Raw genomic sequence first — 27,645 nt, 5'->3', positions numbered from 1 at the left:
ATGGGGTTAGAACCTGGGATCTTTTCATCCCTTGTCCTATGCACCCTAATAGAGATCTATTGGAGGTGAATAGGATCTCACATTGTCCCTGCTGCCCTGGGCTTTGTGCACACGGCAGCAGGAAGATTACCATGGCAGCCATGAATGGCTTCAGTAGCATCCTGGCTGCCATGGTAACCGATCAGAGCCCCGAGATTTCACTGCTGAGGCTCCGATCAGAAGCTACCACTGCACCACTAATGAAGAGGGTAGGGGACCCTGTGGCCACTGCCACCAATGATTATAATACTGGAGGGGTTGGGCGCACTGCGCCACCAATGATTATTGTTTATAATACTGGAGTATGGGGGGGGGGCGCACTACACCACCAATTAATGGTGACCACAGCATCTAGGGGGTTTTATCCTGGTCATTACAGCGCGAGTCTGGCTTCAGTCAGTGCCAGGCTTCTGCGGTAATGTCGAGTGGTGTATCAAGGCAGCTCAGTCCCTGCCAACTGCACCAGGATTAAAGAGCACAGTGCTGTAGATTGTATAGCGGGTGTGCTTGGTATAGCAGCAGAAAATCATTCACTTGAATGGGACTGAGCTGCGCCTAGGCCGCATGACCGATGAATGCAATGCAATCTGAAAACAGCATGTTAGGGTACTTTCACACTTGCGTTAAACTTTTCCGGTATTGAGTTCCGTCCTAGGGGCTCAATACCGGAAAAAACAGATCAGTTTTATCCTAATGCATTCTGAATGGAGAGCAATCCATTCAGTATGCAGCAGGTTGTCTTCAGTTCTGTCACTATACGGTTTTTGGACTGAGAAAATACTGCAGCATGCTGCGGTATTTTTTCCGTCGAAAATTCGGAACAATCCGGATCCAGCATTATTTTCCATTGAAATGTTTTAATGCCGGCCCCAAGTGTTCTGGAAAAAAACGATCCGGTTTTGCGGTCTGCGCATGCGCAGACCTTTAAAAATGTGAAAAGGATAAATACCGCATCCGTTTTTCCAGATGACAACCTGAGAGTCGGATCCGTTATTGCAATGCATATGTTTGCATACAGATTGCCGGATCTGGCAGGCAGTTCCAGTGACGGAACTGCCTGCCGGAATCCAACAACGCAAGTGTGAAAGTACCCTTATAGAGCAGGATGAGCTGTGCAGATTGATGTATAGTCTTTTGGGAAAAGATTCAGTAAAACCTGTAATTTGTATATTTATATATTTGCTTTTTCTAACTTAGCCCTATTAAAGTTAGTGGGGCTGAACTGCAGTACCAAGGACAGCCACTATATGATGTACATTGTTGTGCTTAGGCTTCTTTCACATTAGCGCGTTAGGCTTGTCCGGCAGGAAAAAAACGGAGCACACTGCCTCATGCACACGGCTGTTGCCCGGCCGTGCCCATATGCGACCTTCAAATAGCGGGTCTGCAATATACCGGCTCCGGCTGTGTGTACACCGTATCACAAATGCGGACCCATACACTTTAACGGGTCCGCAATCCAGAAGGAGTGGTGTGGAACGGTGGCATGGAAGCTGTACGGAGTGCTTCCATGGGGTTTCTCTCCCTGCTCACCAGAGCTCCAGTGACCACAGCAGATCCCTGTAACAGCTGATCAGCAGGGGTTCCAGTACTTGGAACCCCATCAATGTCATAATGATGACCTATCTTTAGGATAAGTCATCGTGATCTTTACCTGATCTCCTCTATAAAGTTCCATGAAATGTTTAATAGGTGCTGGTCTGATAGCACGTGAGTGCCTGGCTGAAGAGGTGGCGGTGGAGTCTGACTGCTGACTGAGGATGGAATGATTGCTATGCCTCTGAGTTTAATGTTTATATGTAAACGCTTGCGCAAAAAAAAACAAACTCAAAAGCCAACAAAAATGTTAGAAAAAAACTACTTGAATCCACCCTTAAGATCATAGAACACAAAGCAAACATACATGTTTAGTATTCCCATAACAACCTTAACAAGTATACAGAAGCAACAGAAAACAAATGAACGTGATGTCACTGGCTTAGGGTAAGCTGGAGCAGGAGCACCACGGCCTCCTCAAACAGCTGACACCCGAGACCCCCACTGATCAGATATGGATCTTACCAAGGCCCTTCTCCCTGATGATGATTTAGTGGGGAAGCCAGCTCTAGGAAGACTCCTATTATTTATTTTTTTCAAACTTTTTCCTTTTGAAAATTATGGAGGCCACTGTACTCTTGGGAACTTTTAGTACAGCAGAAATGTTTTTTGTACCCTTCCTCAGATCTGTGCTTTCACAAAATCCTGCCTCTGAGCTCTACAGGCAGTTCTTTCCTCATGGCTTGGTTTTTGCTCTGATGTGCATTGTCAGCTGTGAGACCTTATGTAGACAGGGCTATATCTTTCCTAATCATGTCCACAGGTGGACTCCAGTCAAGGTGTAGAACCATCTCAAAGTTGATCAAGAGAAATGTATGTGTGTATGTATGTATATATATATATATATATATATATATATAATCTCTATCTCTCATTTTTTTTGTGTGTTAGTAGAAGGCTGCAACATACACTCACCTAAAGAATTATTAGGAACACCTGTTTTATTTCTCATTAATGCAATTATCTAATCAACCAATCACATGGCAGTTGCTTCAATGCATTTAGGGGTGTGGTCCTGGTCAAGACAATCTCCTGAACTCCAAACTGAATGTCAGAATGGGAAAGAAAGGTAATTTAAGCAATTTTGAGCGTGGCATGGTTGTTGGTGCCAGACGGGCCGGCCTGAGTATTTCACAATCTGCTCAGTTACTGGGATTTTCACGCACAACCATTTCTAGGGTTTACAAAGAATGGTGTGAAAAGGGAAAAACATCCAGTATGCGGCAGTCCTGTGGGCAAAAATGCCTTGTGGATGCTAGAGGTCAGAGGAGAATGGGCCGACTGATTCAAGCTGATAGAAGAGCAACGTTGACTGAAATAACCACTCGTTACAACCGAGGTATGCAGCAAAGCATTTGTGAAGCCACAACACGCACAACCTTGAGGCGGATGGGCTACAACAGCAGAAGACCCCACCTGGTACCACTCATCTCCACTACAAATAGGAAAAAGAGGCTACAATTTGCACAAGCTCACCAAAATTGGATTGTTGAAGACTGGAAAAATGTTGCCTGGTCTGATGAGTCTCGATTTCTGTTGAGACATTCAAATGGTAGAGTCCGAATTTGGCGTAAACAGAATGAGAACATGTATCCATCCTCTGATGGCTACTTCCAGCAGGATAATGCACCATGTCACAAAGCTCAAATCATTTCAAATTGGTTTCTTGAACATGACAATGAGTTCACTGTACTAAAATGGCCCCCACAGTCACCAGATCTCAACTCAATAGAGCATCTTTGGGAGTGGTGGAACGGGAGCTTCGTGCCCTGGATGTGCATCCCTCAAATCTCCATCAACTGCAAGATGCTATCCTATCAATATGGGCCAACATTTCTAAAGAATGCTATCAGCACCTTGTTGAATTAATGCCAGGTAGAATTAAGGCAGTTCTGAAGGCAAAAGGGGGTCCAACACCGTATTAGTATGGTGTTCCTAATAATTCTTTAGGTGTAAAGTGGAGGGTCTGAAGACTTGAAAATGTATTGCATGCTGCTTTATTGGCATTGTCCTATCATAGAGATGGTATATTGCATACATGTGTCATCCCTTTCTGATTGTGGGGGTCTGACTCCAATTCTTGGAAAGATGGGGGTGTGGCACTGCATCTACTGCATGGTGGTGCCACTGGCTGGGCGCCACCGTTCTGCAAATAACTAAGTGTGAGGGAGAAGCACCCATTCGTTCTGTACATTTACATAAAGATCGGTCTCAAAGGGTTAATGTTATTTCACATTTTAATCTGGTTGTGTCTGACAAATTTTTTATTATTTTAAGAGTACCGGATACAAAAATACTGTATATTCAAATCTTTGAAGAAAATCCTGTGCATTGGTTTGTTAGAAAACAATGTATATAGCGTACATTCCCTTAGGGTGTTCAGTTACCACTCCAATAAAACCAGCAACTGTATTCAAGCAGTATATAGCCTTGAGTAATACTTCCCATAAGCGTTCCTTAGAATGAAGCGTCTGATGTGGACGTGGTTTCCATGGTAATGCCATTCCTCCGAAACACTGCTGGAGATAACCTGCGCTCTCCTACCAGTGGTGTGGGATTTATTCTATATACTTATGACATGGATCTCACTTATTTGCTGAAAAAGGAGCCCTGTGTGTGAATAGACATAGATGTCGATGATGGGAATTCCTCTGTATATGAGTCATCCAGGATTACAAAAACGTGGCTTTTTTATTTTATTTTTTTAAACGCACCATACTTGTCCATGGGTTTTGTATGTTATTTCAGTTCTGATCCATTGTGACTTGTGGAGCTGTGTTTAGATCAGAGCAGCCATGTTTTTCTAGGAGCCGACAAAACCCCTATCATCCGGACCCTTACCTCTAAACGTAAAAAAAACAGACTTGCCTACCCACGGTCCAGCGGAAGCTCTGTTTCCAGCTGCTTCTGGTCCCCGGAAGTTGCCAGGAACGGAGCAGCGGTAAGACCATGGGCAGGTTAGTCTGCTTTTTTTTATGTTCAGGGGCGCAGGTCTAGACTATCAGGGTTGTCGGCTTCAAGGGTGGACAAAACCTTTAAAGGGGTTATCCAGGAATTACTATTGATGATCTTCAGGATAGGTCATCAATATCAGATCGGCGGGGGAACGACACCCTGGTCCCCCACCAATCAGCTGCTAGAAGAGGTCGGGCGCACCGTGAGTGCTGTATCCTCTTCCTACTAGGCCATATGATGTCATCGTGCATCAGTCACATGGCCTAGTTGCAGCTCAGCCCTATTCAATCAATGGGTCTGAGCTGCAATAGCAAGCACTGCCACTATACAATGTATGTTGTTGTGCTTAGGGTACTTTCACACTAGAGTTTTTGTTTTCCGGTATTTAGTTCCGTCACAGGAGCTCAATACCGGAAAAATATGATCAGTTTTATCCTAATGCATTCTGAATGGAGAGCATTCCGTTCAGGATGCATCAGTTCAGTCCCTCTTACGTTTTTTGGATGGAGAAAATACTGCAGCATGCTGCAGTTTTTTCTCTGGCCAAAAATACTGATCACTTGCCAGAATGCCGGATCCGGCATTCATTTACATGAAGTGTATTAGTGCCAGATCCGGCATTAAGTATTCCGGCAAAACGGACCTGGCTTTCCGGTCTGCGCATGCGCAGACCTTTAAAAATGCAAAAATAAATAAATACTGGATCAGTTTTTCAGGATGACACCGGAGAGACAGATCCAGTATTTCAATGCATTTGTCAGATGAAGTTTGCGCCCGGACTGCCGGATCTGCCTGCCGGAATCCTCTGCCGCAAGTGTGAAAGTACCCTTAGAAAGCTGTCTGGAGCCCGCATCGCTAACCAGAGCTCCATTGACCACAGCAGATCCCTGTAACAGCTGATCGGCGGGGTGCCGGGACTTGGAACCCCACCAATGTCATAATGATGATCTGTCCTGAGGATAGGTCATCATTATCTTTATCTGGATCCCCTCTATAAAGATCTATGAAATGTTTAATAGGTATTGCTCTGATAGTTTGGACCCCGAACTCAAAAGCCAACAAAAATGTTAGAAAAAAAACTACTTGAATCTACCCTTAAGATCATAGAACACTAAGCAAACATACATGTTTAGTATTCCCATATCAACCTTAACCCCTTCCCGACACATGACGTACTACTATGTCATGGAAACCACTGTATTCTCGCAATTTGATGTAATAGTATGTCATGGTGATCAGGCGGGCACCGGAGCAGTGCGCGCTCGATCACTGCAGGGGTCCGGCAGTCCCTGGTAGCCAGGCCCCTGCTGTATCCGCCGGCATCGCTGTAAAAGCCGCGCGCAGTCTCAGAGGCCGGGTATGGGATATTGCCGGCACCCGAAGCCTGCGTTTGTATTCAGGCATAAACTACAGGGTGGGCCATTTATATGGATACACCTTAATAAAATGGGAATGGTTGGTGATATTAACTTCCTGTTTGTGGCACATTAGTATATGTGAGGGGGGAAACTTTTCAAGATGGGTGGTGACCATGGCGGCCATTTGAAGTCAGACATTTTGAATCCAACTTTTGTTTTTTCAATAGGAAGAAGGTCATGTGACACATCAAACTTATTGGGAATTTCACAAGAAAAACAATCGTGTGCTTGGTTTTAACGTAACTTTATTCTTTCATGAGTTATTTACAAGTTTCTGACCACTTATAAAATGTGTTCAATGTGCTGCCCATTGTGTTGGATTGTCACTGCAACCCTCTTCTCCCACTCTTCACACACTGATAGCAACACCGCAGGAGAAATGCTAGCACAGGCTTCCAGTATCCGTAGTTTCAGGTGCTGCACATCTCGTATCTTCACAGCATAGACAATTGCCTTCAGATGACCCCAAAGATAAAAGTCTAAGGGGGTCAGATCGGGAGACCTTAGGGGCCATTCAACTGGCCCACGACGACCAATCCACTTTCCAGGAAACTGTTCATCTAGAAATGCTCGGACCTGACACCCATAATGTTGTGGTGCACCATCTTGCTGGAAAAACTCAGGGAACTCAGCTTCAGTGCATAAAGAGGAAAACACATCATCATGTAGCAATTTCGCATATCCAGTGGCCTTGAGGTTTCCATTGATGAAGAATGGCCCCACTATCTTTGTACCCTATATACCACACCATACCATCAATTTTTTTGTTCCAACAGTCTTGGAGGGATCTATCCAATGTGGGTTAGTGTCAGACCAATAGCGGTGGTTTTGTTTGTTAACTTCACCATTCACATAAAAGTTTTCCTCATCACTGAACAAAATCTTCTGCGTAAACTGAGGGTCCTGTTCCAATTTTTGTTTTGCCCATTCTGCAAATTTAGTGCGCCGATCGGGGTCATCCTCGTTGAGATGCTGCAGTAGCTGGAGTTTGTAAGGGTGCCATTTGTGAGTAGCTAATATCCGCCGAAGGGATGTTCAATTAATGCCACTCTCCAGTGACATGCGGCGAGTGCTATGCTGTGGGCTCTTGCTGAATGAAGCTAGGACAGCCACTGATGTTTCTTCATTAGAGACAGATTTCATGCGTCCACATTTGGCAAATCCAACACTGAACCAGTTTCACGAAACTTAGCAAGCAGTTTGCTAACTGTAGCATGGGAGATGGGTGGTCTCGTAGGGTGTCTTGCATTGAAATCTGCTGCAATGACCCGGTTACTGCGTTCACCAGACATCAACACAATTTCTATCCGCTCCTCACGTGTTAACCTCGGCAACATGTCAATGGCTGTAAACAAAGAGAAACTTGTAAATAACTCATGAAAGAATAAAGTTACGTTAAAACCAAACACACCATTGTTTTTCGTGTGAAATTTCCAATAAGTTTGTGTCACATGACCCTCTTCCTATTGAAAAAACAAAAGTTGGATTCAAAATGGCCGACTTCAAAATGGCCGCCATGGTCACCACCCATCTTGAAAAGTTTCCCCCCTCACATATACTAATGTGCCACAAACAGGAAGTTAATATCACCAACCATTCCCATTTTATTAAGGTGTATTCATATAAATGGCCCACCCTGTATATTCATTGGTGGCGCAGTGCGACCCCCCCTGTATTATAACTATTATAATCATTGGTGGCAGTGGCCACAGGGTCCCCTCCCCTCCTCATTGGTGGTGCAGTGGCAGCTTCTGATGGGAGCCCCAGCAGTGTGATCCTGGGCCTCCGATTGATTACCATGGCAACCAGGACACTGCTGAAGCCCTGGCTGCCATAGTCTGCTCCCTGCTGCTGTGTGTACAGAGCACAGAGCAGCAGGGACAATGTGAAGTCCTATTCACCCTGATAGAGCTCTATTAGGGTGAATAGGACAAGGGATGAAAGATCCCAGGTTCTAGCCCCTAAGGGGGGAAATAGTTATTAAATAAAAAAAATAAAAAGGTTAAAAAAAAAAAGCAAACTCCAAAATATTAAGTTTAAATCACCCCCTTTAGACCTGCAGTTTAGACCTGGTCTTAGGGTACTTTCACACTTGCGGCAGAGTGATCCGGTAAGCAGTTCCATCGCCGGAACTGGCAATCTGCATGCAAACGTAAAGCATTTGTAGACTGATCCGGATGAGGATCCGTCTTACAAATGCATTGCAAAAACGGATCCGTCTCTCCGTTTGTCATCCGGAGAAATGGATCTGTTGTGTATATATATATTTTTTTTACATTTTTACCGGTCTGCGCATCCGAAGGATGGAGATGGCACTAATACATTCCTATAGAAAAAATTCCGCATTCGGCATTCAGGCAAGTGTAGCGTTTTTTGGGCGGAGGTAAAACCGTAGCATGCTACGGTTTTATCTTTTGCCTGGTCAGTCAAAAAGACTGAACTGAAGACATCCTGATCGGATTGCTTTTCATTCAGACTGCATGGGGATAAAACTGATCAGTTCTTTTCCGGTATAGAGCCCTAGTACGGAACTCTATGCCGGAAAAGAAAAACGCTAGTGTGAAAGTACCCTTACTGAGAACAACGTACAGTTGAAGATCACATAACAAGGGGAAAGAAACCTGATTGGGATCTGACAATTCTTCTTACAAACCCTACTGTAACATAACCGTAAAGTGAGATACCTGCTGCAGGCCATTGGATCTATTTCACACAAATCATCACTGGAGAGCCGGAGCCTTTCTTCTTCGAACACCTGTACTGTCTGCTGGAGTGATGAAGTCAATGGAATTTGTTTCCTGAGGCCCCATTGCCTGTGACAGGCGCAGAGAAAGGCCATGTGCATACCTCCGTCCTCTCCCTTAACCTCAGTAATGACAAGTTCATCTATGGAAACACTGATCTTCTGCTACACATGTATGTGCGTGTGTCTCTTCTTTTTATATGTAACTGCATTAGGCTGTGTTTCTCCCAAAAGTGCAGAACGCTTCTCGGTCCCAATGGCATAAGTTGGACGAACCCTATGGTGTTCAGTAAGACCTTGGGTTGGGGGTCCTGATTGTGGCCATCTGAAACTGGCCTAAGGGTGCCATCGCGTGGCATTTTTGTTGTAGAAATTTATGAAAGGGGTTCCTTTTCCACAAAGCACATGGATTTTTCTGCAAGCCCTATTTAGATGAATGGATCGGATTTTCAGTCGCAAAATATGAAAGTGTAGACGCTCCTAAGTGAAAGGCAGGGAAATATGATTTCTCACACACTAAGGCCAGTTTCAGATGAGCGTGTTCAATGCGTGAAACACTCCGTGTGGGAGAGTGAATTCCCGCAGTGAACTCTGCTCCTCAAAATACGGACCACAAACCCATTGAAGTCAGTAGTACCACAAAAAAATCCAGATGCAACACAGACGTAATATACATGTTCATGTGCATGAGGCCTTCAATGTATAAATTACAGGTTTTACTGCATCTTTTCCCACCAAACCGAGATGTCAATCTGCTCAGCTCCTCCTGCTCATTAACGTGCTGCCTGCAGATTGTAATATGTTCTGCTCAGCTCCTCCTGCTCTATAACATGCTGCCTGCAGATTGTAATACGTTCTGCTCAGCTCCTCCTGCTCTATAAAGTGCTGCCTGCAGATTGTAATACGTTCTGCTCAGCTCCTCCTGCTCTATAACATGCTGCCTGCAGATTGTAATACGTTCTGCTCAGCTCCTCCTGCTCTATAAAGTGCTGCCTGCAGATTGTAATATAGCAGCTCCTCCTGCTCTATAACATGCTGCCTGCAGATTGTAATACGTTCTGCTCAGCTCCTCCTGCTCTATAACATGCTGCCTGCAGATTGTAATATGTTCTGCTCAGCTCCTCCTGCTCTATAACATGCTGCCTGCAGATTGTAATACGTTCTGCTCAGCTCCTCCTGCTCTATAACGTGCTGCCTGCAGATTGTAATACGTTCTGCTCAGCTCCTCCTGCTCTATAACGTGCTGCCTGCAGATTGTAATATGTTCTGCTCAGCTCCTCCTGCTCTATAATGTGCAGCCTGCAGATTGTACTGCATTTTCATGGAGACAGGTTCTCGGTAAAATTGTATAGTTAGACTAGAGAAATTCTAAAGGCAGCCACTGCCTATTGGCCGAACAACTGTTTCTCTAGACTCCCTCACAACGTCCTAAAAAGCATATAAGTTCAGCTCGACTGTGTATTTAATGGGAAGAGAGAAGAAAGCTGCTGCCAGACACTTCTGGCTGCAGCTTGTATCCCAGGAGAACAAAAGGATTGGGAGAAGATATCAATTTTATGTGATCCTTCTCTCCACCGACATCATCTGTTTGGGAGGAGTTTGGAGCTCTCCACACACAAAACTATCTGGCGAGCCTGCTGTTAATACACTAATGTGAGCCAGATAGCCCGTGCTCCTAGAAATGCTCATCCTGATCTGTCCTGTATAAACGATGAGAAATGTGTACACCACCACAGTGAATGACGTTGTCCCTGGTATGATTCCTGTTGTGCTAGATAACCGGTGCTCCTCCTGACCCTGGAGCTCTGAATGAAGTGCATGGCCTGGGCTGAACGTTTAGGAAGCGGAAAGGCATGCAGCTGTTTGGCAAGGCTGATACTTTACACCGCAATTCCATGTTATTTCTAAACTGCTTTCTCTGGCCTTCATAGATGTAGCAGACTGTGCTCTGAATCATACGTGTCTAATGTATGGTACATCTTGAATACTGCCTATAAGCACTCACACAGTCCATGTGCACCATGTAGATTAAAGGAACGTTTTCAAGCAGGTTGACCACCACTTTTGCCGCAGATCTTTATGAAGAACATAGACATGTGTGTGACTTGGCACCGAGTTCCACTGGTCCTCATTCTGTATGATATTGGCACTTTTAAAGCACAGTAGATTATAGTTTCGAAATCATTTTTGTGTTGTGTTCTACAGCCTATCATACTAGCCGGTTGTCCTCATCTCAACCACGGATCTTTAACCTCTGGCATGGCTTTTGAAGATAATACTGGTTTGATGTAGGCACCCGTTATTGTGTAATATGTAGATCTTTACTGGTAGCCACAGTAAAAGCAATGACATGCCAACATTTTAATTGGTAAAATCAGGGCATACCATGCGGGGAAAGTCCATTTTGTTGGGCCTGGGACAGTCCTGCCAAATTTTAGACAGTTGGCAACTATGCAGTGATATTTTCTAGTATTGCTCAGTCAACCCAATAGAATGAAAGTATGTTTAGTTATATTCTGGCATCTAAATGATAGAGGTAGGATTTTTTTATTTTATTTTATTCAAGATCCTGTCGAAGCTGTGCTTTTTCAGCCAGACATTATGCAGCCTCCTGCCAGTACTGTGACAGTGACCTCCGAGTCAGTGCACCAAAAAGTCTGTTCCCCATTATCTGTATTTGTTTTGTAGGGTTTAGAGTTGAACTCTGAAATATTTACTCTTTAACCAGTTCATGGCCGGGTCATTCCATCTCCCAGATTAATTTTCTTTTTTTTTTTTCTCCTCACATGAGGCTTTGAAAGCTGTAATAACTTTTTCCATTCGGTTGTGTAAATAATTTTTGTTCCTTCTTTGATGTGACTTTTTGTCATTTGTAATGCAGCTTTTTTTTTTTTCTACCCAGGAAAATGTAAGAAGCAGACTTGCTTCCTTTTTTTTTATTTTTATTTTTTTACATTTTTTCATTTTTGTTTTATTGCAATTAAAGTACTCTGTGTCTCCCATAAGTTTACACCAGGCCTTTGGGTGCATTTAACATAACAATTTTTACGGTAATAATTTTTTCCCCCCTGTAACTGGGACTGACATATTGGCCCTATATAAAGGAGGAATATAGCCCCCAGAGATGTTATGCAATGCTGTTCAGCCTTACTGTAGAGCTGATCTGGGTCTGCTAAGACCTAGCAGCTTGTGGAGATGCTCTGCCCTGGGTGATCACATGATCTCTAGGATCAGAGCAGGAAGCGGCACTGCTGCTTCCTTATCTGTATACACATTGCTTATTGAGTAATGTCCTTGCAGAGTTTAGTGTGGACCGCCTGGACATATATAGTCAATGTGTGGTCCAGAAGTGGTTAGTATTTGAATGTAGTTGTGTGTGTTATTTTTTTATTTTATTTTTATTCTCACGGTACTTTACCGTGTGGTTCAGGCAACATGACTAGACCAAATCCTTTGACTGAAGTGATTTTTCTTTTCATATGCATGTCTGCTTTTCTATTAAACTGCATAGATTGTATATGATAGCACTCTCTTAACAGAACAAATAGTGTTCTAACGTATAATATACCTCTGTGTTATACTTTGGCCCTCAAGTGCTGATCTGTGGAACCGTGTCCATGGGGTGGACTATGCACTTATATGCTTGGGATCCCCTCTAAGCCCAATTGGAAAGGTGATCCTTCTCTGGTGGACCAGACCCGTCAATGCATTTACAATCAGTCTTGTAAAAATCTCCTGACATCTGTGCTATTCCATTCTTCTGCTCATTCACAAAACAACAAAAATTATGGAGCTGCCGGATCCTTCATATAATGGACACCAGCGGTGCCTGCTGAAGCCTATTGACTATAATAGGATCCGTTGGGTTATGCTGGACAAGCTACTACAGCAGGTTGCCTGCAGTCTTTGAGGGAATCTATGACAGAAGCTCCCGAGCCTTACGTGCATATGTGAACACGGCCCACACGTGGACTAAGTCTTTGTTCACACTTCGATGTTTTTATCTGTTTACCTAATCCCAGGGAATGCCTCTTCAAAGTGACCTGACCAATCACAAGTTGTATGAGGCTTTATGGTAGTGTTATGAAATGGATTCAGTTCCTGAAGAGCTGGAATGGACACCATGTCCACAAGTTGATCTGCTAGTTGTAAGCTGAAGCTGTTCTCTACACTTGTTCTTCTAGGTGTAGCACACAAGCCTGGGGCTACACCCACCTTTCTGCCGGAGATCTAAGGGGTCTCCGTGGTTACCGAATGGGAGGAAATTAGTTTCTATGGTAACCAACTCAATCATCGTGGGAAATCTCTTCCTGAGACTTTCGCTTGTGTGAAACGGTCTATGTAGCTTGTCTGCTTTCACCCCTCCTCCATGTCCTGCAACACCCTGCTGGAAAACGGAGGCCAACACTGTTCCACCTAGAGTTTATATGATCCAGCAGAACCCCCTCATAGAGACTGCTACATTGCGTATAGTGTCATGTGTAATGTGGACACTCGGGAAGGCAAGAGCTGGTACTGATGAAATGCGTTAGCACATGGACACACAGTAATATTGCCGATGTAGAAGTGCAAGGCGCTTGGTGCAAATGTATCAACATTAATAATGGCAGCTGTAGAAGCAGTAAATTCCCTGATAAGATACCAGGAAATGGGAGGATTGTAGAATTTCCCTACAGTGACTGTACTCGGACCAATGTCAATTATTTACAGGTATTCTGACTAGCATCTAACCTGAGATCTGATACATTACTACTATAATTGTAAGTGGCGTGCTTTCTAAACTGCCAGGCTTTCCTTTCCACCGTGCTTTCGGTACATACAATTATTTGACTGTGGTTTCCTTTGTGGAGAGGAAGTCATGTTTGTCTAACCTTGCTTTTTGTGCGCGTTTCGAGGCTGTCCTGACTCCTCACTGAACACTCCATTATCCGTTTTGTTCCCTTGTTGCTTTTCTATTGTAGTAACATACAATGTTTATTACATTAGTATCACGACTGTGATCCTTCATGGCTGGTATTGGTATTACATATTCATTAAGAATTTGTCTTGGTAGATAAAACATAGGAAAGCTCTCGTAGATAAAGCGCCATAACTGAGCATATTATCATATGCCTATCTCCTTCTTTAGAATCCTTTTAAAGGGGTTTTCTGGAAATTGGGGAAAAATAAAAAAAGTCATAACTAAATTTGTAAATGGCTGTCATGAGCAATCACTACTGTAATGAAGCTGGCCGCCATCCCCCCGGGGGGGGGGGGGGTCACACTACATTTTTTCTATCAGTAAGGCTAGCTGAAAACCTGAGCTTGCGCACTGTGCTCATTCAGCCTGACAGGATTTTGGAGAAACGGACTGTGTGGCTGTGTGATATGACCAAAACCTTAGTGGCGTTGTTTTTTTTTTTTTTTTCAGATTACTATCTGAAAATGCTATACCAGTCCACCAGATAATTGTGGGGATTTCAGCTCTGAAGCCTGCAGAACGGTGAATGTAGCTCTGGATTACAATACAGGCTGTAACTGTGGTAATTCAATGCATTCACAATCTTACTTTACTGGTGTCCATTGGTGAAGATACCCTTTATAAAGATACAAGTGACGTAAAGGGGGTATGCCATGATTGATGTAAAAAATATAGTACATGACAATCTCTAAGGTCCCTTTCACACGGGCGAGAATTTAGCGCAGGTGCAATGCGTGAGGTGAACGCATTGCATCCGGACCCATTCACTTCAATGGGGCTGTGCAGATGAGCGGTGATTATCACGCATCACTTGTGCGTTGCGTGAAAATCGCAACATGTTCTATATTCTGCGTTTTTCACGCAACGCAGGCCCCATAGAAATGAATGGGGCTGCGTGAAAATCGCAAGCAAGTGCGGATGCGGTGCGATTTTCATGCATGATCGCTAGGAGATCATAGGGATGAGCAACCCTGGACCCCATTAAAGTAAATTCCCAGTATTATTTTCCCTTATAACATGGTTATAAGGAAAAATAATAGCATTCTTAGTACAGAATGCTTACTAAAATGTCGAGTGAGGGGTTAAAAAATAAATAAAAATTAACTCCCCTTTATCCACTTGATCTCGCAGCCAGCATCGTCTTCTTTCTTCTTCTTTCAGGACCTTTGACATAATCGCGCTCACCACGTGGTGAGTGTGGTGACGTCAGCGCAGGTCCCGCTGAATGAAGATAGAAGGATCATCATCATTACGTCATCAAAGGTCCTTTTGCAGGTCCTGAAAGAAAACGATGCCGATTGCGCGATCAAGTGGATAAGGTGAGTTAATTTTTTTTTATTTTTTTAACCCCTCAATCGACATTTTTGAAAGCATTCTGTATTATGAATGCTATTATTTTCCCTTATTACCATGTTATAAGGGAAAATAATAAAATGAATAGAACACCTAACCCAACCCCGAACTTCAGTGAAGAAGTCCGGGTTCGGGTCTGGGTACCACATTCAGTTTTTTATCACGCACGTGCAAAACGCATTGCACCCGTGCGATAAAAACTGAATAATGCAATCGCAGTCAAAACTGACTGAAATTGCGTGCACACTCACGCGGGTTTCCCGCAAGGCACACCCGACGCATCCGGAGCAAATCCGGGACGCCCGTGTGAAAGAGGCCTAACAAAGCTAGAACCAGCCCTGGACCTCACATGGATCCAGAGATCTTCCGATCCATTGCTCTGCTAGATGTATATCAAGCTGACAGCTCAGGGAGAGTGTCCTTTCTTCTGTTGCTCTTTCTCTGTAACAACCACAGCTTCTAACAGTAGATATGGCTGGTGGGTGATGATGATTTAAACTGAGTGTGTGTGACCACCTCAGTGAGGTGGACAGAGAAAATAGCAATTTTATTGAGTCAGTGGCTATACTAAATGTTTAATTACATTCAATTGCAAAAGTATTCAGATCCAGGTGCTGCTTGGAAAGATGTAGAATATTTTTCATGGCACAAACCCCTTTAAATGCTTCAGTAAGACCGCCTGTGTAGTAAATAATAGAAGCTTGTATTAGATCGTGCGTAAGGTAGATGAGAGGGACTTTGTTTTAGGTGTCCTTTCCGTTAACCGCTTCTTCTCCTATTTGCAGGTTACAGGTTACTATTCCATGTGTTTTTTTAAAATGATGGCACATGCTTATCGTAAGCTAATGGTGGCTGCCTGCCTTTTTGAAGAATGAATTGGATTGACCTGAGGGGCCACACTGACTAAAGGCTGATCTTTCATACACCATCTTAAAGCGCACCTTTAGGAACTACTTTCTTTCTCCATAAAATAACAAATCTGGAGCATCTGTTCTTATGACTGGTGTTGTTCCTCTTTTATTCCTGCTAAAAGTTTATGAATGAAGGTACAACTGGGTGTTACCAGTTGCAGTTGTGTCCCTATACAGCATTGCGCTGTTCTAAGGCATATCCCCAACTGGTAACACACATTTTGTACTTCTGGGAGGAGTAGTAGAGGAATGGCACAACAGTAAATGATCCAGAATTGTTAATTGTGGCATGCAAATAGTTACTAAAACCGACGTATCAGGAGAGGTGCCAGGCCCTCTTTTAAGGGGTTGTCCGATGACCTATTGGGCAGCACGGTGGCTCAGTGGTTAGCAGGTTGGAATCCGACCGAGGACAACATCTGCCGGGAGTTTGTATGTTCTCCCCGTGTTTCTGTGGGTTTCCCCCCCACACTCTGTAGACCTACCGATGGGGAACGTAGTTTGTGCGCTCCACTGGGGGCAGCAAGTGATGAAAATGTATGTAAAGCTCTGAGGAATATGTCAGTGCTATATAAGTGAGTAAATAAGTGAAAAAAAAAAAAAGACCTTGTGATAGGTCATCAGTATCGTATTGGCTAGATACGATTTCCTGCACCCCCGCCTATCAGCTGTTTGAAGAGAACGTAATGTAATTATGGCTGCCCCATACCAGTCACTTGAATGGCTGCTGCGATGTCGATTGTGTGCAGGTAAGCAGTGAAGAGACGCTGCGTTCTCTGCAAACAGCTGATCTGCGGGGGTGCCGGAAGTCAGATCCTCGCTCATCTGATATTGATAACCTGTCATCAGTATGGGAGAACCGCACAATTCCTTTAACAAGATATCAGTTGGATACCAGCTACGGGCTCGGGTGGATTCCAGTTATAATTTACACTTGTTTTCTTGTACGCTCATCCCACTTTAAAAAAGCGTTGAGTGGTGTAAAATTGCTAATTCTTGCACAGGCTGCACGCACAGAAATGCGCCACTTTTGTATGCCAGACGGGCGGAAATTTGCAAGAGAAATCCGCTGTATAAAACCACAATGCCGCAGTTTTCAATTTCTGAATTCTCATCCACCTTTGCTAGTACTGTACAAACCCCTACCGCAGCTATGCATTCATGTGTGACCCCGTGTTTATACCTTTTTTCAGCCACATGTAATGTTCCTGCATGAGCCTGGTCCGATGAGGTCAGTGCAGGGGACCAGGCGGCCGGTTTCCAGTCTAAGCGCTCGGTCCCGGGATTAACCATTTCTGTGCCCCACTGATAAGATCCTCACAGTGCTTTCCGAGCTGTGTTGTGGGAGTAAATTCTTTGTGCCTTGCTGAATACCGTTCTGTGTGAGAACTATGGCCTTTTGTTCGGTAAAGGTCAGGTTTTCCCATGCTATTCTTTATTCTCCGAATGAGCAGGCTCTAACCTTTTACTAGGGGATTTTGGAACCTGTTCCTTTATTAGAAGGTATGATTGTAATTGTTAGGCAGCGCTCTATTGAGGAATATGAATAAAGAGAATATAAATGTATATAATTTTTTTCATATTTTGTCCATTAGTACTCTGCGACTAACGTTCTATATCTTATTTATTTCCTTGCAGTTGTTGGGAGCCTCTTTCCTGGCCATTGGCTTATGGGCATGGGCAGAGAAGGTAAGTTCTCCTTTCACCTCATAGTTTCATAGGGTCACACTTCTACATGATCGTCTCCATTATTTTTCATAGACTTCTCCGTGCTGCCCCTAGTTTTCCTACCGTAACTTATCTGACTGCAATGCATTTATTACATATAATGCAAGTTGTAGTCATTGGGTCATCTAAAAACACCTCGAGGACTAACTTTGAACACTGTATATTGCAAAGCATGGGCACATTTTGGGGTGTCTTCAATACACTTTATTCAGTCCTAGAGGGACTATTTCTAACAACTTCTAGTTCATCTTGCAGGTAGCCCTCATACACATGCCTGTATTATAGATCTGCGGTGTACGAGTCTGTAGTGCCGCACCTATAGTATCAGGTGTTCATGGGTCAATACTTCACCCACCGTATGTCTATTGTCTACTTCTGAAAAATAGTGTATAGTGCAGTACAGAGGTGCTATAATTATCTACAAGTCCATGATACAGAACTGTAGGAATTCTCTCTCCATAGAGCTCCATTCTGACTGGTTTCCTGTGTAGTAAGCTCTTGTTCTGCTAAATCTGTGTCAGCCTCATTTGTGTAGGTTCCCCTGAAAAATAGCAGATTGTATTGATATTTCCAGACAGTCAAAAGTATAGAATTTTCTCTAGGTCTACAAAAATCTCCCTTTTCAGACCATTGATATCTGTTGTTAGCTGTTCTGGAGTCTCAGATTTTAATCTATAATTATACACTACTCACAAAAAGTTAGGGATGTTTGGCCTTTGGGTGACATTTATGGAAAATGTAAAACGTTCACGCTACAGTGATATTATATCATTAAATTAGGGCATTTAAGTAGAAGCATGCAATGGGGATTTCCTCATCTCAAACAATTTATTGAAACAAAAGCCAACAACAGTGGTGGATATACTGCCACAAAAATGTCACTGTCTCAATAACTTGTCATGTGGCCTTGAGCATCAATTACAGCTTGACAACGACCTCTCATGCTGTTCACAAGTCGACATATTGTCTTCTAAGGCATGGCATCCCACTCTTCTTGAAGGGCGGTCCTCTGGCCATTGAAGTTGTGGGGTACAGAGTTACGAGCCTCTACACGGCGACTCAGCTGATCACATAGGTTTTCAATGGGATTTAGATCTGGAGAAAGTGCAGGCCACTCCATTTGAGGTATCCCAGTCTTCAGCAGCCTTTCCCTAATGATGCGACCTCGAGGTGCGAGTGCATTGTAGTCCATGAAGATGAAATTAGGCCCATGCAGAGGCACAATGGCTGGATTAATGATGTTATTCAAGTAGTAAAGGCTTGTCACTGTACCATTCACAAAGTGTAGGGCAGTTTTGTATTGACTGCACACCTGCCCACACTATAACACCACCACCACGCAAAGACTCGTCTGGTGACAACAGTGGCTGATGCATCGCGCTCTCCTTGACGTCTCCAACATAGTTGTGGCCATCATTTCTGCTCAGCATAAATCAACTTTCATTGGTGAACAGCACTGAGGCCCACTGGTCGCTCATCCAGAGTAGATGCTCCCTGGCCCATGCAAGACGATGACACCTGTGCCTGGTGGTGTGGTCAGGTACCCTTGCAGGTCTTCTAGCACAAAGATCACACTGATTTAAATGGTTTTGAATGGTCTGACGTGACACTTGGGTGCCTCTCACCTCCCTTAAATGTGCCTGGAGTTGTGTGGCATTCATCATCCGGTTCAGCAAGGCATTGTTCACAATGAAGTGGTCATCAGTGTGGCATGTGGCCAAAGGACTTCTATGCCTTTCTGTGACTCTTCCAGTCTCTGTATCTCTGTTGCAACTTGCTGGTGACACTCTAAGCTCAGTGGCCACTTCTGTCTGAGAACATCCTGCTTGAAGCCTCCCAATGGTGATGTACTGTTGATCAGTTGTTAGGTGTCATCTTGGTCTCATGATATTAAAATATGAACGGCATGATGAGGAGGACTGTTTAAATACCAATTCTAATTGAACCATGACATTTATTGGGCGATTCATGGATCAAACACCTGTTGTGAATTTTGCCATTAAGCTCCTTTTTAGAGAACAGCAAGTTGTGCAACAAGTACTGAAACATTGAACAGTTGGACATGTCCATTCAAAAGTTTAGAGAAAGTCACAGTAAGTTTACCTGTTAAAGGTTAGATTGCATTTAGGTTCATCTTGAAATTCCTTTTTTTAATTTTTTTTGCAAGATTACCAAGCTAGTTGGTGGGCTGTTTTTTAAGGGAACCTGTCACCATGAAAATGCAGTATGATCTGCAGGTAGCATGTTATAGAGCATGAATAGCTGAACAGATTGATATATCATTTATGGGAAAAGTTACAGAATAAACTTGTAACTTATATATTTATATTCCTGTTCATTCTGGGCTTTAAAGTAAGGAGGTGGTCCTATAGTGATTGACAGCTATCTCTGGATACACAGTCTTAGAGGGAAGGCTGTCAGGCACTGATAGGACCGGCTCCTTTCTTCAGTTCAGTGATTGACAGCTATCTCTGGATACACAGTCATAGAGGGAAGGCCGGCACTCACTGATAGGACCGAATCCTTGTCTTCAGTCAGTGATTGACAGCTATCTCTGGATACACAGTCATAGAGGGAAGGCCGGCACTCACTGATAGGACCGAATCCTTGTCTTCAAAGCTCAGAGTGAGCAGGAATTGAAATGAAGAAAATACACGTTATACTGAATCTTTTCCCATAAAACTATATCCATCTGCTCAGCTCCTCCTGCTCTATAACATTCTGCTGGCAGATTGCACTGCATTTAGATGGTGACTGGTTCCCTTTAATTACACAAAACAAATTTGGAGAAGGATTTTTAGATCCTACGAGTGCTAGTAACCCCTTTATGGTGGGTTCAGGCAAAGGCTTTTTTAGTGCACTTTTTGCACTGCCAACTCCTGATGTTAGCAGAAGGTCTGTGGTAAATATGAAATGCCATGAAAAAAACACTACTGGGCAAACACACTGTATGCAAAAAAGAAAAGCTAATATTTATGTAAGAACCTTCAGAAATTTTACTGTGGAAGAATCATAATTTAATATTTCCTCCCTTGACTGAGGCCTGTTGTAATAACCCCCTACATGTGTTTGTGGATTTTCTGATTCAATTAGCTGCAATTTAGCACATCCTCATATTGTTTTATAGAACGTAGGCTGCGATGGCAGAACCATCAATTGATCCTCCATCAGCTCATCACATTAGCCACGTGCTGTGGACACGGCGTTCTGTGGATTTATTGCTACAGTTTCTGACTGTACAAGTCTTAAGCTGTGCACGATGCATTAAGGATGGGAGAGCAAGCCTGAAGGACTTAACTTTATTACACATTCATTATCTTGCTTATGGGGATTGAGGTTATAAAAACACAGTTTGTGATACAATTACACTGGATTACACTTCCAAGATATTGTTAGATGAAAACGTGTACAGTGCTCCTTGTGGTTGTAAAGTTGCAGATTCTGACAAAGTAAATGCATGTCGGATTCTCTAGAGGGCGCCCTTCTTTTATGGTTACATCGGAACAGAGTGTAAGAAACGGGCACACACAAAATCTGAAGTTAGTAATACGATCCTTGTACATCTGTGTATCATTATAGCGAGATGTGAAGGATCATTTGGCATGATGTCTCAAGTATGTCATTTTATTCTCTTTAATTTAGATGTAATACTGTTTGGTTTTTTTTAATTTTTTTTATAAGTATGTTCTAGTGTCTGGAGAAACCAGTACAGCAGGGTGTGTATTCTTTGTCAGCTACAATTAAAGGGATTCAATTACCAGAGAAATTGTATAGAATAATAAGGGTGAGTTCACCCATTGCTAAAACTGCAATTTTCACATAATGTGGTTTTATGCAGTTGGTCCACAGCATATGATGAGCGTAGCGAGCTTGGTATGTTGCGTCCGAAGTCGCTGCGTTCAAAACTTCGGATTAATACTGTATGTCGATCCGTCTCTGTACAGTATTAGAATGTATGGGTTCCGATGAGCCGAAGTTAGTTGATTTATAAGGTGGAAAACCACTTTAAAAAGTGAAACCGAACCGGTATCTCGGAACCGAACCAGAGTTCGGCTTCAAGTTTTAAAGTGGTTTTCCACTTTAAAACATCAACTACCGAAGTTATTCAACTAAGTCACGTGCGACTTTGCGAATAACTTGACTTATTTGCGAATAACTTGACAGATCATCGGAGCCCATACATTCTGATACTGTACGGAGACTGATCTCAGTACAGTATTAATCTGGCTGTAACATCCGAAGCTTGCTTCGCTGATCACAAGAAAGCACCTTTAGGGCTGTTTTACACTGACCGATGTTTGGGCCATGTGAGCGCCGATGGATGATAACACATCAATCGGTGGTTGTTTTCACCAGCCTGATTACACAGGCGATGCAAACCGAACGTGGGAGGAACAATTGCTACCGCAGTCATTCCTCCCATATTCTGTTCTGTTCAAGGTGGATAAAAATCAATGATTTAAAAAAAATAAAAATCAGATTTTTTTTGAGGAAAATATATTACCATCCAAAGGTTATTCCATCATGAAATAAAGATTCGTTTTTTAATTATGTAGAATAAGGCTGTATATGTTGAATTTTTTTGGTAAATAAATTCCATGAATCCATTCACAATGTCATGCTCTTCCAGAGGTTTTTGTAAGATTATTGGGCAGTTTCTCTGCCTACAAGATATTATCACAGATGCTTGGTTTACTTTTGCAGTTCTCAAAACTGAATTTGACTCAGCAGAGATCACATGCCTCTTCTTCACAGCAAAAATGTTATAACATGAACAGAGTTGAGAAAAAGACCTTAAAGGGGTTCTGCACTTTGTTTAGACTGATGATCTATCCTCCGACACCCAGGACCCCCGCCGATCAGCTGTTTGAGAAGGTAGCGGTGCTCCAGTAGCGGCCTTCTCACTGTTTACCGCTGGCCCACTGACGTCACGACTAGTATCAACTAGCGTGGGCGGGGCTAAGCTCTGTTCACTTGAATGGAGCTTAGCCGCGCCCACGCTAGTTGATACTAGTCGTGACGTCAGTGGGCCGGCGGTAAACAGTGAGAAGCCTGCGGCGCTACTGGAGCACCGCTGCCTTCTCAAACAGCTGATCGGCGGGGGTCCCGGGTGTCCAGAGGATAGATCATCGGTTAAAACAAAGTGCAGAACCCCTTTAATCCTAACTTCTACAAACCTATGAATACCGAATCAACCTAATCAAACTAATATGAAAAGTTGTTATTCTAAAAATCTTCATCTACTTGCAGAATATAAGTTATACCAGCAAGAACTAGTCTTTATGTAGAAAACTATGATTTAAATCAAGCCTTACTGACTAGTGATTTAAATCGTGATTTAAATCAGTTTGATTTAAATCAAATCCACCCTGATTGAGCAGCTCATCCCTGATTACACAGGGAGATGTGCTGCTGATAATTGGGCATCTTTCATCCTAATGAAAGATGCCCATCATGGGCTGGTTGGATGCTCAATTATACAGGCCATTAACAGGAACCAGTATTCTTATGAATGCTAGTTCTCAAAATGAGTTCTAGTCAGTATTGCTCCATTGTGCAGAAGTGTTCAGTCTCCTAGAGCTTTCTTAGTTTTGTTAGGAATGTGTCTGTCAGCAAGGTGTTGACTGATTCCAGTAGCAACCAGCAGAAATTATTTGCCTTGCCTATATTTCTGGCCATAACTCCCAATCGGTAAACATGAGTAATTTAAGCTTTTACAAAGTTCCTCAATTTTATGTGGATTGCACTGTCAAGTGGAGTTCAACGTTTTAGCAAGGGCATTTTAACATTAAAACGTGATCAGTGCTAAGATTGAATATTGTTTACTTGATCCTGTCTCACAATACGGTTGTACTGTCCGCAGGGTGTGCTTTCCAACATCTCATCCATCACAGACCTGGGCGGCTTTGACCCTGTCTGGCTCTTCATGGTCACCGGGGCTGTGATGTTTGTGCTGGGGTTCGCTGGCTGCATTGGAGCACTACGGGAGAACACCACTCTTCTAAAATTTGTAAGTTATGAGTTCATTTACATTCAGAAGCTTTTTTTTTTTTTTCCTCTACAAGTGACATGAATGTAGACTTTGTACTGAACGGACTTAAAAAATAAATAAAAAAATCCTCCACATGAACAAACACATTAATGTAAAATGGCACATTTTCTTCTAAATTGTATTTCTGTCCAAGAACAAGAAGAGAACTGGCATAAAACATCTTTAAGATCCATTAAGCATTGTTTTTATTAGTTGCCTCTTTAAGGGTTACATTTTAACAGAAAATGTAGAAATAAGTGATGGAGTTGTGTCATCATGGTAAGCATTTACTGGAGGTTACCGTCAGTCCATTTCCAGTAAAGCATGCGATTCAGTTACCTGGCATTGTTCAGTAGTGTTTGCTATAGACGCTCAGACATGCACCATGTTAAGGAACACACAGCATGTTAAACCATATGTCAGTGTATTCATGCCATTTTTCTAGCGTTCGTACATTAAAAAAATATGGCATCCAGGCCAAACATCATTTTTATGAACCCTCCTCTTTTTCTAACACACATGATCGTGTCATGAAAAGCGGGCAATGACTGTAGAATCTCCACCCTCCATTCCACCTACTCATTTTTTCCCCATTCCACCCACCCAGTCATTGTGTCTGTTCCATCAGTTGCGGTTCCTACTCTCCCTGTCAACTTCTTAGATTTCGAAGTCAGTGCTGTCAGCGGTATCTGCATAGTACTAAGTACTACCCTGCATAACTTATTTAATTAGAAAATTGCTCTTTTAAGGGCCCTTTACATGGGGCGAGAATCTGCCAGATAATCGCTAACAAGCGATCATGGGAACACTCGTTGAGGATTATCAAGCGGTGTAAATGTGCCGCTGATTACCTGATGAATGAGCAAAACGCTTGTTCATTGGGTAATCACATTTTTCATGTGGTCACAAAAATTGTTTGCTAGCAGCAGATGGTGCTGTGTAAACAGTCTCTGCTGCCGGCAAACAATGAGTCTGTATAGGGACGAACGATGGCATTAGCAATCACTCCTCCCCATACTGTGGAGGAGATCACTGTATGTACAGTGGATATAAAAAGTCTACACACCCCTGATAAAATGTCAGGTTTCTGTGCTGTAAAAAAAAATGAGACAAAGATAAATCATTTCAGAACTTTTTCCACCTTTAGGCTAGTTTCACACTTGCGGCAGGACGGATCCGACATGCTGTTCACCATGTCGGATCCGTCCTGCGGCTATTTCGCCGGGCCGCCGCTCCGTCACCATTGACTATAATGGGGACAGGGGCGGAGCTCCGGCGCAGCACGGAGGTGCACGGCGAAAGCCGCCGGACTAAAAAACCTGACATGCAGTAATTTTAGTCCGGCGGCTTTCACCGTGCTGCGCCGGAGCTCCGCCCCCGTCCCCATTATAGACAATGGGGACGGAGCGGCGGCCCGGGGGCACGGCGAAATAGCCGCAGGACGGATCCGACATGGTGAACAGCATGTCGGATCCGTCCTGCCGCAAGTGTGAAAGTAGCCTTAATGTGACCTATAAACTGTACCACTCAATTGAAAAACAAACTGAAATCTTTTAGGTGGAGGGAAGAAAGAAACAAAAACTAAAATAATGTGGTTGCATAAGTGTGCACACCCTCTTATAACTGAGGATGTAGCTGTGTTCAGAATTAAGCAATCACATTTAAAATCATGTTAAATAGGAGTCCGCATACACCTGCCATCATTTAAAGTGCCTCTGATTAACCCCAAATAAAGTTCAGCTGCTCTAGTTGGTCTTTCCTGAAATTTTCTTAGTCGCATCCCACAGCAAAAGCCATGGTCCACAGAGAGCTTCCAAAGCATCAGAGGGATCTCATTGTTAAAAGGAATCAGTCAGGAGAAGGGTACAAAAGAATTTCTAAGGCATTAGATATACCATGGAATACAGTGAAGACAGTCATCATCAAGTGGAGAAAATATGGCACAACAGTGACGTTACCAAGAACTGGACGTCCCTCCAAAATTGATGAAAAGACGAGAAGAAAACTGGTCTGGGAGGCGACCAAGAGGCCTACAGCAACATTAAAAGGAGCTGCAGGAATATCTGGCAAGTACTGGCTGTGTGGTACATGTGACAACAATCTCCCGTATTCTTCATATGTCTGGGCTATGGGGTAGAGTGGCAAGACGAAAGCCTTTTCTTACGAAGAAAAACATCCAAGCCAGGCTACATTTGGCAAAAACACATCTGAAGTCTCCCAAAAGCATGTGGGAAAAGGTGTTATGGTCTGATGAAACCAAGGTTGAACTTTTTGGCCATAATTGTTTTGCGCAAAAAAAACACTGCACATCACCAAAAGAACACCATACCCACAGTGAAGCATGGTGGTGGCAGCATCATGCTTTGGGGCTGTTTTTCCTCAGCTGGAACTGGGGCCTTAGTTAAGCTAGAGGGAATTATGAACAGTTCCAAACACCAGTCAATATTGGCACAAAACCTTCAGGCTTCTGCTAGAAAGCTGAACATGAAGAGGAACTTCATCTTTCAGCATGACAACGACCCAAAGCATACATCCAAATCAACAAAGGAATGGCTTCACCAGAAGAAGATTAAAGATTTGGAATGGCCCAGCCAGAGCCCAGACCTGAATCCAATTGAAAATCTGTGGTGGTTGCAAAGAAGAGTGGGCAAATCTTGCCAAGTCAAAATGTGCCATGCTGATAGACTCATACCCAAAAAGACTGAGTGCTGTAATAAAATCAAAATGTGCTTCAACAAAGTATTAGTTTAAGGGTGTGCACATTTATGCAACCATATTATTTTATTTTTATATTTTTTTCTTCCCTCTATCTAAAAGATTTCAGTTTGTTTTTCAATTGAGTTGTACAGTTTATAGATCACAATAAAGGTGGAAAAAGTTCTCAAATGATTTATCTTTGTCTCACTTTTTATATCCACTGTAAATACAGCGGTCTCCTCTGCTGATAAGAAGGCGATTGTCAGGAAGAAACGCTTCCTTCCCGACAATTGCCTGCAAAATTGATGGGTGTAAATGGGCCTTTAGGCTCTGTTACTATCTATCTGTCATTGTTTTCATTATGAATGGAAGATACACAGCAGTGCAGAATTATTGCGTGACAGAAATCACCCACACCCAAGGTATCTATTTGTCTTTCCAATCATATATGTCAGAATATGCAATGGAGCCTCCTGCACAAAAGTGAACATAGCCTAAGGTGCTATGCCGTATTGGTATTTTCCTTAAATATTATTGTTGCACTAAATGACCATTGTCTGCTTAGCACTAGCGTGAGTCGGACTTTGTGGATGTGACGTACCAGCTACTTAATATGTAACATCTTCTACTAGTGCTTTAAATGATTGTTTACTCAGATATCTTTCATTTAGGGTTTTATTGTCTACCACACCCAGCGCCCATTCATTCATTGACTTATTTCGTCCCTGCCCAGTTATTAAATAGATGCCTTGATAACTATGGTGAGCATATCTGAGCCAACTTCTCCTCCTTCCCCTGTCCTTACTGAAAATTTTTAGGGTCTTCAGACCCTTGTGTCTTTCCTAGAAATGCAGTCTGGTCAGCAGGTCTTAGAAGTCTGCTCTGATGTATGCTTTGTTTCTCTTTATTCCAGTTCTCGGTCTTCCTTGGGCTGATCTTTTTCCTTGAGCTGACAGCAGGAATCCTGGCCTTCGTATTTAAAGACTGGATCAAAGATCAACTCAATTTCTTCATTAATAACAATGTCAAGGCATATCGAGATGATATAGACTTGCAGAACCTCATTGATTTTGCTCAGGAATATGTAAGTCTGATTGTTTCTTGCTAGTAAAGGGGCATTACTTTGAGACATAAAATGATTTATTAATGATATGCCTCTGTTCTTGCAAAATACTGGCCTAAAGTATACCACCCAAAAGGTTGTATAAAGATGG

The 27,645-nt window shown here is 43.0% G+C and overlaps 1 protein-coding gene across 1 annotated transcript in view; it reads left to right on the top strand.

Annotated features, from left to right (window-relative positions):
- TSPAN17 (tetraspanin 17) overlaps window positions 1–27,645 on the top strand; it is a 79,340-nt gene that overhangs the window by 32,984 nt on the left and 18,711 nt on the right. Inside the window, exons 2-4 of the mRNA XM_040406713.1 lie at window positions 17,614–17,664; window positions 23,567–23,713; window positions 27,345–27,515. Coding sequence (XP_040262647.1) covers window positions 17,614–17,664; window positions 23,567–23,713; window positions 27,345–27,515 — 369 coding nt within the window. The remainder of the gene's footprint in view (window positions 1–17,613; window positions 17,665–23,566; window positions 23,714–27,344; window positions 27,516–27,645) is intronic.

This window comes from Bufo bufo, chromosome 1 (assembly GCF_905171765.1).
Source record: "Bufo bufo chromosome 1, aBufBuf1.1, whole genome shotgun sequence".
In the NCBI taxonomy this organism is placed as follows: domain Eukaryota; kingdom Metazoa; phylum Chordata; class Amphibia; order Anura; family Bufonidae; genus Bufo; species Bufo bufo.
This window is presented reverse-complemented; position numbering and strand designations above follow the sequence as displayed.